This window comes from Camellia sinensis, chromosome 7 (genome assembly GCF_055761805.1).
Source record: "Camellia sinensis isolate YWXY chromosome 7, ASM5576180v1, whole genome shotgun sequence".
Taxonomy (NCBI): Eukaryota; Viridiplantae; Streptophyta; class Magnoliopsida; order Ericales; family Theaceae; genus Camellia; species Camellia sinensis.
The window spans coordinates 178,086,007-178,100,707 of record NC_138967.1 but is presented as its reverse complement, the minus strand read 5'-3'; the positions used below and the strand labels follow the sequence as shown (position 1 = coordinate 178,100,707).

Below are 14,701 nucleotides of genomic sequence, written 5' to 3'. Positions count from 1 at the left end.
AATAAATGTACTTATTTTATGTCAAATAGTACATAAAATTAAATTTAAAACAATCTTTAGAGTTGTCTTGAATTGTTGGTAGGTATATTCTCCATACAATTTTTTAGTCCCAGCATGGATAGCCTATCTTTGATCGAACAGAAAAATAAATTAATCGAAATGTGTATAAATTAGTTTAGACACTTTTTATCATTGAAAAAAAAAATAAAAAAAATAAAACATAGCATCAAATTATTTAAATTAAAAAACTAAATTAGATCAAACTAGGGTGAAAACTTTAGAAAAACTAGCATGGACTTTCATGAGTCAGAAAGGACTCATTTGGGACGCATCCAAGACGTGCCGTGCTCTCTGCTTTCTTTCTTTCTTTCTTTCTTTTCACTCTTTCGGCCCAAAGTGACTCCTCTCTCTCTCTCTCTCTGTGCTTAACCTTAGGGCAAAGTATACACACTACACAAAAGTTTCCCTCAATTCTTCATCGATCCGATTCTCCAATCTTCCTCATCATCATTACAATCTCTCTCCAAACTCACTCACTCACTCATTCACACTCTCTCTCGATTTTTCGAAACAGTTTGGTTTTCAGAGAGTGAATTTCAACTCAAATATGGAGCTATTGCGAGCGAACCTCTCTCGAGTCCGAATCCCAGAGCCCACCAATCGAATCTATAAACAAGAATGCTGCATTTCTTTCGATACTCCGGTTGTTACTCTTTTTTTTAATCTTTTTATCTTCGTATAAATTTATTTTTTTTATCATCTGTTTGGTTGCTGAGAAAGTTTGTGAAAAATGGTAGACTTTACTTCATTCAACCATTGGCTCTCTTTATTAAATTCTAAAAATCCCAGTTTTCTTTTTTATTTTTTTATTTTTTTATTTTATTTATAGTAATTGTATGTTGTTACAACTAGTTGGCTTTATTAATCAACCAAAGAGCCAAGCTTTCTTGTGATATATGTGGTATATGCAAGTTCCTTTTTGTTTTTCCCTCTTCAGTAATCAAACCTAGGGTTTATGATTACCAAACTAGAGTGTAGGGTTTCTGTCTGGCTTAAAATTATTTATCTTTTCCTTCACTGGGTTTTCTTGGCAATTGAAAAGGAGGGTTAATGTTCTTTTATGTTTCTGTGACGATTATGTGTTTTATTGATGTTGCTTTTTTTTCAGAAATCTGAAGGTGGGTTGTTTGTTGATATGAACACGTTTCTTGCCTTTGGGAAGGATTGTGTGGGTTGGAATTTTGAGAAGACTGGAAATCCAGTTTATTTGCATATAAAGCAGACAATAAAGCCAGTTTCTGAAGATAGACCTTTGAAGAAACCGACCCTTTTGGCTATAGGTATCTCAGTTATTATGTTACGAGTTTGCGGTTTGATTAAATTATGATACTCTACATTGGTATCAATTTCGGAATTTGGTTCTAGACGTTTTTGATTAAAATTATGTTCAGCAACTATTGTGATAGCTGTTGGATACCCATTACTTGAATTTCAAGTGGTTATAGGGTTTTTTACTGTTAAATTGCTGCCATTGAGACTTCATCTAATGCATAATGTAGAAGGCTATTGCATTTGTAGGAGTATGCTGAGTACTAGAAGCACGTGCATTTACATAAAGGACCTCTAATGAATGGATGGATATAACAGCACACAATCTATCAGCTTAAGTGGAGAAATCCTTCCCACGTGTAACTATCTTCTACATATAGACTACTAATATAGTTATTCAATAGATGGGTGATATATATTAAAGTATGCAGAAATTGTTCCCATATGAGTGGGAGGAAGGCATTGTGGGAAACTACTACTTTCACAAGTAGTAGAAAGCAGTTGCAAAGAAGAGAGGGGAGACGTGTTTAGCTCTCTCTTTGAACTTGTTTTGAGTTTTTTCAATTTTTTTATATTTTTTCTAAAATTATGATACTACTAAATTATTCACACACACATGTACGTGTGTGTATTGAAGTACGGGTAGGATTTGAGTGCATTGTACATCATGCCGGGTTCAACTGAGTTAACAAATTTGCATTACATGACCAGATATGTGTGTGCACAAGTATTGAATTTGAAGTAGTAGCATATTCCAATATTTCTCTTTTATTTTTATAATCCTTACTTTTTGCTAAATTCTTGTTATTTTTTTTTTCTTCTCTTGAGATGCATCACCCTCGCACTTAATCATTTATAACTAGTGTAACTGTGTGGTTTAATGTGGAATGAATTTTCCAAGGGAAGTACAGCTAGTAATTCATGCTTGTGTGCTGTATGTTATGGTTAGTAGTTAATGTAAATAGTATGTTAATGTCAACCTGATTATTTTGTGGATTGAAGTGACAGTTTTTATATGATAGATGTTAAGTTTTATATAATTATTACACTATTAATATTGTTTTCAGACTTGCTATTTGATATTGTCTGATTACAGGTATTGATGGTGGGTTTGACAACAATGATCCTGAATATGAAGAAACTCACAATATAGTCATATTGCCAGATTATGTAACTCTTCCATTTCCTTCCGTTGAGTTGCCAGAGAAGGTGCTTTGTGTTTACATTTTCTCTGCTGGTTTTTATTTGTATTTAGTTTTTTCTCATTTGATTTTAGCTATAGAAGAAATCAATAATCTCAAAGAAGAATATGGTCATAAATTTCACTGTCATTTCCCCCCCAAATTGTCAGGTAAGGTTGGCAGTTGATGCTATTTTAATGGCTGAAGGGGCTGAACGGAAGGAGCAACTTGCATCCTGGACTGCTGATAAGAAACAAATTAGTGTGTACGCCATGGATCTGCAACAGCTTGACAATGGAGTTATTGTTCCTCCATCTGGGTGGAAATGTGCTAAGTGTGACAAGACTGAAAATCTTTGGTTAAATTTGACTGACGGAATGATCCTTTGTGGTAGGAGAAATTGGGATGGAACTGGTGGTAACAACCATGCCATTGCACATTTTAATGAAACAGGCTACCCTCTTGCTGTAAAGCTTGGAACAGTAACTGCTGATCTAGATGCAGCAGGTAATGCTGCGTTGCTTCTCCTAAAAAAGATATTCATTCTTGACATCATTATGATTTTACCTGCAAGTAATTGTGTGTATACCAATCATATGAAATTTCCGTGAATTCCATGCCAAAGTCTCTGCCAGGGGGTTGATTTCATGATTAAGTTTGAAAAGTTTGACCCATTTCTAAGCATCATAGTTATCTCCTGTTGTGATGACCACCCTTTCTATCTCTTCATCATGGTTCTTGATTTTTATTTTTGTTATGTGATTGTCTGATTTACTTTAATTCAAGTAATTGTGAGATAAAAATTGTGGCAGCTCAGATGTTTTTTCTTACCCGGAGGATGAAAGTGTTTTGGATCCACTTTTAGGGCAGCATCTGGCATTTTTTGGTATTGATTTTTCATCACTGCAGAAGGTTAGTTATTCGTTTTGCTTCATATGTATGGCCTAAATTTTTTTTTTTTTTTTGACATTGTAATTTTGCTATGATGCTAACACTAACTCGATGGCTAATTGTATGAGGAGAATCTCAAGGGAAGTTCTTGGAGAGTCGAAAGGAAAGGGTTTGGTTTGGTTTACGTTGTAATTTTGCTCTTATCAAATGCTCCAAACTCAAGAAGGAATAGAGAAGATAAATTTTGCATGATTAATCTAATTTCCCTTTTCATGGAAAATATATCTTTTGCTTTAGCTATGTCACCAAAACATTTTTTTTGATAAGTATGTTTTTGAAACATTTTAAGTTGCACCATTTATCTGCATTATAAAAAAAAGGTGCTCTCCTTCATCTTCTATCACACTTGGTGTACTGTTTTATTTCATTATGAGAAACTCTTTGGACACAAAAAAATGCACCCCCCCCCCCCCCCCCCCCCCCTCGTTGTGTTTGATGTGCATATTTTACTGATTGTACATGTTAACTTAAATATAAGCCCTTAGTAAAGTTAATTCATGGACATAAACTATGTAGGTTATTTCTTTTGAAATTGATATGCATGTTTTACTGAGCGTGCATATTAACTTAAATATAATTCCATCAGACTGAAATGACGACTGCTGAAAGGGAGCTTGACCAAAACACCAATTTTGATTGGAACCGAATTCAAGAAAGTGGACAGGAAATGGAACCACTTTTTGGACCTGGTTACACAGGACTTGTCAACTTGGGGAACAGGTAACTGTCCTTGAAGAATACAGCGGGGGACAACGTCATTGCATTTATTATTTGTTACTTATTATAATTTCTGGTTTTCCTATCATTTCTCTTAGTTGCTACCTGGCTGCAACTATGCAAGTTGTGTTCTCTACGCGTTCCTTTTGTTCACGGTTAGTATATCATTTCTGTTTGATGTATATGATGTAAGTTTTTTTTGATAAGTATATGATGTAATTATCAACTTTCAGCGCTGAGATACTAGTGTTAGTTGTTTGGGCTTTTTCCACCCCCTTGTATTTGAATTCTTTTGTTTCTTATGCTGTTCTTCATCAGATACCACATGAACCAAAGTTTGAAGAAGGCTTTTGAGGCTGCTCCAGCTGATCCAACTTTAGACCTGAATATGCAGTTGTGAGTAACAGTTTTCAATTAATTTTAATGCTTCTTACATGATCTAACATTATACTTAGATCTTATTGGACTTCTCTAATTCCACGAGGATTGATGTCGGTCTCTCATTGACCAAGAATCATTAGCCATCTCTATTCTTTGTATATGTATTCTTTATCCAGATCAATTGCTTACCTACGATGAGATTATTTTTTTAATGATACCTAGTTCTGTGAAATTATGGTATAAATTATTACTGAGTGACAGTAGAAAAGGTGAACCGGTAGGTTTTATCATTAAATTGTTTGCTTCCATGGTACTTATTTATTTAGGTTTGTGTGTAGGGTACAGTTGGATTATTATGTTTTGTTGTAGTGCAATTTTGTGTGAAATTAGCATTCTGATTTTTTTTTTATTGCAAATTAACATTCTGATTGTCCATATAACTTTTTCACTCCTTTTTAAACTCAACTTTATCTGAATACCCTTGACTAAAGCATAATAAACCATAAACAAATTGATGTAGTGTAGTGTTAATAGCATGGACTGTGGCTGACTGCTATTAGGTGTGTGGTGGGTTTAGTGTAGGAATGAATTCTAGGTTTAGGGTTTTAATAGGTAGAAAATAAGTTATAAGGTCTTTAGGCAAAATGGGTCTGAAGTTGGTTTTGTTTCAGAAGTATCAGCATGCTGGATTTTTAGAATTAGAGCTGTTAAAGGGTTTGGACAGCTGCTTATTTAGGATTTTAAAGTTTGAATTGAATGCCAAAAGGTAGGGGAAAGGTTTAGGCTTGGTTAGAGTATGATCGGAGAGGGTTTTGTGATTGAAATCAGGACTATTCTTAGGCTGCGAACAAGAACTTGAAAACTAGATTCGAATAAGTCGTGCTCTGCCTTCGAAAGATGGCATATTTACACAAACACAAGCTTAAATTCTCATATACTCATTATTTATCCAAAAAACAAAAAAAAAAATTTCATACACTCAAGTCCACAAGATAGAACAATTACATAGATATTTATAGGCGATTATTCTTCTCATCAAACTTGGACTGTGGTTTGAAATTGGGAAATTAATAAATTTTGATCAATTAGAATGTTCTAGACCTCATAAGGATCCTATATAAGATATGACGAAGTTATTTGACCCACAATAAGATTTATGGGCAACCCCCTACTACCCATGCCTGGAAAAATTTAAAGCTACGTAGTTACCCTTGACTACTAATAGTTAATAAGTAGACGGTTTTGCACCGAGAATGAATGTGAAAAGAAGATGAAAGAATCGTGTGATACTATAGCTAGCTACGATCCCCTACAATAGGAATCACTCGACTTAGCCCTTTGGCAGGCGGGCTTCGGGGACCCTATTTACTAATTATTTATGCATGGATGCAGGAAGAGCCAACTGCTTTCTTTGGGATCAGCACTTGGGGTACAATCTATTTATTATAATTATAGTACACAACCGAGTCTCTTAATAAAGAGAAGTTGGGGACAAACATAATTAAATCTGTCAAGTAGCATATTAAAATCAAGTCATAAATGATTAATGATTCAAATTGACTCGAAACTATACTTATAAAAAACAAAAACTGATCCTAAAGTTCATTCCTTGATGCCCTAAACATGATGCATGTGAAATTTTTGGTTTTTTTTTTCTTCCTTCCATGATCTGCATCATTAATCTATCTAGGAGCATAAAAAATTAAAATAGACATGAATAGAAAGGCTCAAAGTTAGCCTAAAACTTGATTCCATGATGCGTGAACACGCCCAAGTGAATGTCAGCTGCTTCTTTTCTTGTTGGCATAGTTCACATTAACAAAAAAACTACTATGAAATAAAGTCCTTATATTATTTTCTTATATAAAAAAGACCTTTATTATCAAAAGGTTGTGGGGCCTACTATTTTGAGATAGGTAGGGACACCATTCCTGTGGAGACTTGGGCTAAGTTGGATTACTGGGGAATTGGCCCAAGTCTGAAGGGGTGTTCGGCTCAGGGATTGTGGAAACTACCATAATGATAAAGAATATTGCTGATATATATTTTGTATTGAGTGGATATTATGATGATATTGATAGTATAGTATCTGTAGTGCGATTTGCATTTGAATGCTGGTTGAAGGCATGAAAGTTAAAACCAGTGAATTTGTGTCCGCGCTAGGGCCACAACAATGTTAGCTATGTTTAAGAGATTCATCGATGCTAATTTCATGTTGGGTTGAAGATTTTGGATATAGACTTGTGGTGTGTGTTTTGCAAGGGTCGTAGATTGGCTCCATTTAGTGGTTTTGGCTGAGCCAAAATTCGTATATTTGAGCACATTATATACCACTTTGTTAAAGCTTTTTGCATTCTGAAATCAACATTTCGAACAAGACATTGGGTATTTTTTTGGTAAGTATACTTTTGTTTGATGTGTAAAAGTCTAAATGGATGAAATTTTGTCCATTTTCTGTGCAAAATAGAATATAGTCTCCCTTTAAAACACCATTGGTAAATTGATGTGTGCTTGCATTGAATTAATTGCAATTACAAAAGTCATCACTTTCCAATTTCTCTATTTGATGTAGAAATTTGTTTGATAGAACATGGAAAGCATGAATTTTCCTAGCGAAAGAATGCCTTTTATCTTGTTTTTCGTTTTCACTCTTCTCTTTTTTGTCACTGGTATTTTATTAATGTTGCTGAGCATCTGATTGGCTTATAATGAAGCAAAGATGAGAATGGTCAGAAATAATTATGGGATGTGATTTGTTTGTGCACAACTCAGAATTTCTCTTATATGTTTCCTTTTTTATGTTAGAATTAAACTGGCACATGGACTGCTATCTGGTAAATATTCTGTCCCGGCACCAGAGGTATGTACATTTTCAAAATGAGTTATCTTCATGCTGTTGGTCTCTGCTTTATGCACTTACAGTGTTGTTTTGATTTTTATTTGCCATCTAGAAGGATGATACCACAAATGCTGCAAACTCAACACCCACCGCTGTAAGTTTCCAGCTGGATCTTTTCCTAGCATGTGTGTAGTCTCTTGATTGTTACGGGCATGTTTGAATCAAGTCATTCAGTTTTTCTTCGCTATTTTGATTTGAATATTTAGCAGTTTTGATCTTTAGCAATTTTACATTGACCTGCTGTTTTTAGTAGAGTTTTAAACCATAGTTTTTGTCACGAAACTTTGCTATGTGCTTCCTTTGTTTTTCCTTTTAATTATTTATCTCATGTGCAGGTCTATATCTCTTCATTGACCTGCAAGCTATCTGTTCATTTTTTCTCATTGAACTTTGTTGTTTTTTTTTGCCTTAATTTTCTATCACTTCTATTGTCTTGTGACTTGTTCTTTTCTTTTGCTGTTCTGTTACCATCTAAAACTTTCAGAAACAGGAGGGCATACCTCCTCGTATGTTCAAGGCAGTCATTGCTGCTAGTCATCCTGAATTTTCTACTATGAGACAACAGGTGTGTTCAGTTATCGTTAAATCTCTTATGAATAATAGCCTTGTTTTCTTATACAAGGAGATGATTTGATTCCTTCCAAAATGTGCATACAGCATCTTGGGTTTTTGGTCAGAGAGTGACTTAAAGATCCAATTTGTTGACTCAAATGTGGAACAGTGTTAATCTAACCCAAGCCCACATCATATAGCTAGATACAACTATTAATCTGAACCATTTAAAGAAATATTCTGTCTGGACAATGGGTTCCATTGGATTGCCTGCATGATGCTGATAATGAGATCTGTGACCTCATATACTAGTAAGGTTGCATCAATGGTTCATTAGGAGTGTGCGAGATTGTTAATGAGGTCTCAAGAGTCACATAGGTTTACAAAACATGTGAGCCACTCTTAGGGGCTCATTTTTTTGCATGCTGTTGCTGGGTTACTGATGTAGCCAATATGTCTAACAAAGTTGGATAACTGTATAGCTATCTTTCCCTCAGGCTTAATGCCAAGGTCGCAGTTGGTTTGGCCAATTAATGAGCCACTTAGTTCAGACCCTTTTGTTGCCTCCGATGGCTTGTCCAATTTTTTCTACTATAATTGTTGTTCCTATTGTTATTTTAATTTATTTACGTGTATGATTGACACTATAGTTTATGTCTAGGATGCTTTAGAATTCTTTCTGCATTTCATTGACCAAGTCGAACGAGCCAATGCCGGGAAGCCAGATTTAGATCCTTCAAAGAGTTTCAAGTTTGGTATTGAAGAGCGACTAGAATGTCCCTCTGGAAAAGTTGCCTACAATAGGAGGAATGACTATATTCTTTCTCTAAGCATACCACTACATAAAGCTATTAACAAAGGTAAGCATATTCTCTCTCTAAGCATACCACTACATAAAGCTATTGACAAAGGTAAGCATCTGCACATGTTATTTGCTTGGAACATTTATCTTTGCTTTTTGATGATGTCATGGGCTGTAAATCCAGATGAGCTGGAAGCCTTCCACAAATCGAAGGCAGAAAGAGATTCAGAGGGAAAGGAAGTGTGAGTATGAGTGGGCTTGTTTTCATGCTTTTCATTAGTTTTTGGATTTCTCTTAGTGTATTTACTTCTAGCAGGTCTACTGATCAAATTGTACGCCCAAGGGTACGTTTGGTTGATTGTCTAAGCAGCTTTATAGCTGAAGAAGAGGTGCATGATTTTTACAGCACTGAATTGAAAGCTAAAGTAACAGCAACCAAGTAGGTTTTCTGATCATAATGGTTTATACCATTCTGTCAATTTATGAAGTTGGTTGGTCAACTGTTATTGTGGTTATAGTCCTAATGATTTGAAACTAAGAAGCACAAACACGTGACAGGAAAAGCTAACGCCACAATTTTCAAAAAAATACAAGACACGACACACAAAATACGTAGTTCTTTTATATATTTATTATATATCATATATATGAACACTCTATTTGAACATAATAAATAATATAACATAACACCGATTCTAAAGTTTAAAAAAGGATGGATTAATGAGTAAGTATAAATTTATGTTGTTTTTTTTTTATTTGTTATTTTTTATTATTGGATCCTAAATTATTCAAACTTGTAATGTGTTTAATCGATGGACACGCGTGTCCCCCAAGTGTTCAAAATGTGTCCAGCTTTAAAAAAGTTTTTAAAATATAATAGGACATGTTTTGGATGTGTCTAACACAATTTGTGAAGTGTCCAACAAGTGCCAGTGTCCAGCATAGACACACAACCTTTTTACAAATGTCCATGCTTCTTAGATTTCGAGGAATCATTCTAAAATTGTGTACCTGACATTTGCTGATAAAAGTATATACTATAAACTATTTCCCCCTTTGTTTAAAAATGATGGAATTAGAGTTCATAAGCTGTTTTAATGCCTTGTAAATGTCATAAGAAAATGAGAAAGCATGACTAGACCTTTCAAGTGCCATTTCCTTTCTATATATAATATGTTAATGTTATCCATTCCTCACAGAGCTGCTGGTCTGACTTCATTTCCTGATTACCTGGTGTTGCACATGCGAAAATTTGTGATGGAGGCAGGCTGGGTGCCAAAAAAGCTTGGTATTTTTTCATTTGGTTTTTACTTAATTACTCAGAAAGCAAATTCATTAGAAAATGGTGTATTGATTGGTTTTTCCCATTTTTCCCACTGTTCGTTTATTTAGATGTGTATATAGATGTTCCTGACACCATAGATATTAGTCACATGCGTAGCAAGGGTCTTCAACCTGGGGAGGAGCTGTTACCTGAGGCTGGTATGTGATTCTGTCTAGTTTTGTTAAATTCCTGATTGAATTCAGTTTGACATGAAGGCTTAAAAAAGAAGACAGATTTGTCTTTTTGTTTATATGTAGGCAAAATATACGTTTCGCTAAGTGCTATCAATACATTTGTACAACTTGTGAATATTAAATATGTTTTTCTAGTGATGAGCCTTGTGGTACAGTTCCCAACTATAATTTGGAAAGTTGGCATTTTGGTCCTATCTGCCCAAAATTACTTTGTAGTTTTGTGTTCAATTAAAGTACGCTTCTCATGCCGTGTACAATCACCTACTTTGAGATGGAGAGGGCTCTCATAACTTGTTTAGATGATTATGGACATGAGAAATGGCAAGAAAGGAGGAGATGTCCCTTAAAACTCATGTTTTGTTTCTCACCAAAAGTGGTGAGAAACGCAAATTACTCTTTGTAAAATTCTTATAATACCTAAAATATCCCTCTAAATACAAAGTAAGTAAAATTAAAAGGCACATGTGTCCTCTTTTATTATTGTTCATCCAAGATAATGAAAAACCACAATCATTTTTTTTCTTACCTTGGTCAGAGACGTAATCATTTCATTTCTTCTCACCTTGCGACCCAAAAGGTGCCTACAATTCTTTCTTTGATATTTTGCCACGTCTCAATTCCTGATTTCATTCAATGAAAAGTTTCTGTAGGCATTTCGGGCATTATACCTGGCATTATGGACAACTGATTATCTACCTTTTATATTGCACAGCCGCTGTGGATGTGGCAGAACCAAAGAAGATTTTGGCTGATGAGGGTATAGTATCCCAACTTGCATCAATGGGGTTTAACTATCTTCATTGTCAAAAAGCTGCTATCAACACCTCAAATGCTGGGGTGGAAGAGGCAATGAATTGGTTACTATCTCACATGGATGATCCAGGTATTCGATCTTAAAAGGTCTTTTGACGGCAGTAGCTACTTTCCTAAAGTCACATTTCTTTTTTTATGTTATCTTAGATTGCAGAAGGTACTAATGCACATTTATTTTCCAGACATCGATGCACCCATCTCACAAGAGACTCAAAGTGCTGGGGTTGTGTCATCATTTGTTGATCAATCGAAAGTTGATACTTTGGTTTCATTTGGGTTTGAAGAAGATATTGCTCGGAAGGCACTGAAGGCATCGGTAAAATTCTTACTGCTACTCAATTATTTTGATTGCACTTTGTAATTTTGTCCCTAGACTGTATTAACTGTTTAGGTGTGTACCCAATCTTTTCCCTCCCAAACACATTAATGTGTACTAATTGGGCGTTGTTTTTACTGTGTTGAACTGTTTCTTTTTGAATATATAATTTTTAACAGGGTGGTGATATTGAGAAAGCAACGGATTGGATATTTAACCCTATTGCCTCTGGTCCATCAGATATGGATGTTTCATCAAGTTCCACGACTATTGTTGATTCTGCACTGTCTGATGGTGGAGGAAGTCAGTTCCTTGTACTCTTTTATTATGTTTTTGTTCATAAACATGAGTGCTTTTGCTGCTACTACTGCTATTACTACAAAAAATACTATCTTTGCTGTTTATCAGACTGCTATTGTGTTCCTAGTTATTATCTTTCAGGCACTTTAGAACAATATGGGCTCGTTTGGTTTGATTTTCTGAAAAAAATTTGGGAAATTTTCTCTACAAATAAGTTTTCAAAAATAATCAAACCAAACAAATTTTCTCAAAAAAATTTCTCAAAACTTGTAAACCAAACAAGTTTTCCAAACAAATCTCTCTCTCACACATATCAAATCAATCACTTTTTCCAAAACTCTATCTCAAAATAATTTTCCAAAACATCTTTTAAAAAAAACCAAACCAAACATATTTTCGTACTTTTTATCTCTAAAACACATCTCTCAAACACAAACCAAACATACCCTATATTTCTTGGACCATTGTAATTTTCATGTTCAACGTTGAAGTTTTGCCACCAAAAAGAATAAACAAAGGAAGTATTTATGAACTCTAATGTTCTCTTTATCCTAAATTTAAATTCAGAATGATTTTCATTATTGTGATAAATTCTAATTTGGGAGTTATTTGAGGAAATATCGCTAATGGTTTTTGATGAAGAAAAGTTGTATATTTTAAAGCATTTAAAACATGAATCCTTGCTCTACAATTGTTGTGAAATATATCTGGAATTGTCTGTAATATTTAGGAATTTGGGATAATTGACATATTACTGAGACATGGAGGATAGATTTGGAATTTCCTTGCTTAGGGAAAGTATTATAATAGATCTGGGAAATTTTCACCAAGTCGGGGGTCTCTCCTTTCCATTTTCGTTGAGTTGAGCATATGGTTTCCTTTCCGGTTGGTTCTTTTATGTTTTTCTTTGTTTCATCCATTTATTTTGGCTTTCATCTTTGATTTTGGCATATTTGTTCTCTTATTTCGCCTCACCTTGTTTGCATTTGAAATCTGATGTCCCTGGTTTTTATTTTGTTGGAATGCCTTACAATAATCCAGCCATATTTATCAAAATCATCATATTTTTTTGAAAGAAATTGTGTATCGACAAAATTATCTGTTTTTGTCAAGAATGTTGTACAATATTTACGTGAAAAAAGATGGAAAATATTATTCAAATTATATTGAAGTTGCTTATCAAGTTTGATTGAATAAGGTCTGGCACATCGCTGAATTATTGTTTCTTTACTTCCCCATGAGTTTGTATTCGAGCATATAATGTCGTATACGAAAAATTTTCACTTGTTGAAGACCTTGGTTGTTTAAAATGATGCTAGGTGGTTTTATATTTTGACATGTTTAAGTAAATTGTTGTTTTTCTTGTCATTACGCAGGTTACAGGCTTAAGGGACTAGTGAGCCACATCGGTACCTCTACTCAGTGCGGTCACTATGTCGCTCACATCTACAAAGATGGGAGGTGGGTGATTTTCAATGATGAGAAAGTCGGGGTTTCCAAAAACCCGCCCAAGGACATGGGATACTTGTATGTTTTCGAAAGAATCGACAGTTGAAAACATGAGAAATACAACAGTAGAAAGACTTAAAAAGTGATTGAACAGTTGGAAAAAACAGCATCAAGCAATTTCTGGTAATATTTCACCCGATTGCTGCCTGATTTACACCGTTGGCTTCTGGCACAGCATTAATGGAACATGTTGGTTTTTTTGTGGCATGTCGAAATTCATTTTTCTTTATTAAGAGGAAAAAAGAACATTGTTGGGAATGGAATAATGCTTTTGTAGGATTATAATGTTCGTTATCAGAGAATATGTGTAATCTGTGCTCCTTCTGACTACTTCCCGAGGTGGAAGGTACAGATGATGGTCAGTCATGAAAGAGGAGAAAAAGGATTAACAAGAATAGTTTGTATTCTGAGGTCAAATTTCTATGAACTTAAATTTTTTTTTTAACTTTTATTTTCGCAATGGGTGGTGGTTTATTCTTTGCATTCTGTTTACCGTGTGTTTCCATGAGCATGGAAGGCATAGTGCAGTGATATCATTGATGCTGGAATGAGTATTGATCTGCTATTGTACTGTTTGGTTTATGAATTCTACGCACTCCTATTGTTGATTTAACAAAATGGTGGAATCTATCTCCATCTCTCTGCAGGGGACGAAGGTAGTGTACGGTGCTTCAGTGAACCAAACAATGCCTTTTTAGTTTGTTGTTTTCATATATAGTTCAAATTGTTCTCGCATTCTATCTATGATAGTATATAGATTGTCCAATATTGAGAAAGTTAAGTTATAAACTTAGGCACATACGTATTGCTAACACAAATTAGCAGAGCTAAGGCACATAAAACCCGTTCATAAGACACTTTTTTTTGTGTTTTCATTTCAGTGCAGTTAGGAATGACAATTTAAATCTGATCCGCGAGACCTGTCCGTACCTGTCCTAATGGGGTGGATGTTACCCGCTCCAACACTTATGTGGGGCGGGTGGGGGTGGATTATATTTTGTCACTCACAACGGGGTTGGGGTGGGGCGGGGGCGGGGGCGGATATCGCTTCTTTTGATTTAATTCCGACTCGATATAATTAATAATATATAAATAATATATATATATATATAAAATATAATTAGATATAAGAAAATAATATTAAAAGTTTACGATTTTGTTTAAATATAAAGAAATAATAATCTTAAAAGTCTTACTGTTTATGTATATGAAAATAAAAAAATTATTTAGTGTTAAAAATTTAAATAATTTTTAATTTTTTTTTGACTATTTGAAATGTGGTTGATATACGGGGGCGCGGGGTGGAATTGAAAAGTTCCACTTGTAGCGGGGGTGGAGAATGGAAATCTTGCTCCAAACCTGTCCCGTAGCCATCCCGGAGTGCAGCTGCTACTATTTTTATAATACGAATATCAGATAAAATCATCACTATC

General features: G+C 34.6%; 1 protein-coding gene across 9 annotated transcripts; it reads left to right on the top strand.

The window, feature by feature from the left end:
- The first annotated feature begins 265 nt into the window (after positions 1 to 265).
- UBP14 (ubiquitin-specific protease 14) lies at positions 266 to 13,713 on the top strand. 9 transcript variants are annotated; one of them, XM_082879980.1, is made up of 21 exons: positions 400 to 703; positions 1,169 to 1,340; positions 1,579 to 1,688; positions 2,426 to 2,538; positions 2,681 to 3,017; positions 3,328 to 3,422; positions 4,048 to 4,181; positions 4,277 to 4,333; positions 4,497 to 4,574; positions 7,365 to 7,419; positions 7,514 to 7,552; positions 7,943 to 8,023; positions 8,672 to 8,870; positions 8,997 to 9,054; positions 9,129 to 9,251; positions 10,012 to 10,100; positions 10,205 to 10,294; positions 11,043 to 11,213; positions 11,326 to 11,459; positions 11,639 to 11,762; positions 13,136 to 13,713. In XM_082879980.1, exons 3-21 carry the CDS (start codon positions 1,631 to 1,633, stop codon positions 13,312 to 13,314), a joined length of 2,214 nt encoding a protein of 737 aa, XP_082736106.1. In that variant the 5' UTR covers positions 400 to 703; positions 1,169 to 1,340; positions 1,579 to 1,630; the 3' UTR covers positions 13,315 to 13,713. The 9 variants fall into 9 exon arrangements, with proteins under 9 accessions (XP_082736103.1, XP_082736102.1, XP_082736101.1 ...); XM_082879979.1 differs by having other exon boundaries at positions 425 to 703; positions 7,511 to 7,552; XM_082879978.1 differs by having other exon boundaries at positions 602 to 703; positions 7,511 to 7,552; positions 9,126 to 9,251.
- Positions 13,714 to 14,701: the final 988 nt, after the last annotated feature.

Bases quoted from the DNA above. Each gene is read 5' to 3' on its own strand.
- UBP14 (XM_082879974.1), top strand. From the start codon at position 608: ATGGAGCTATTGCGAGCGAACCTCTCTCGAGTCCGAATCCCAGAGCCC. The intron at 8,871-8,996 runs GTAAGCATATTC...CTGTAAATCCAG, and splicing joins ACATAAAGCTATTAACAAAG to ATGAGCTGGAAGCCTTCCAC. The intron at 9,055-9,125 runs GTGAGTATGAGT...ATTTACTTCTAG, and splicing joins GATTCAGAGGGAAAGGAAGT to CAGGTCTACTGATCAAATTG.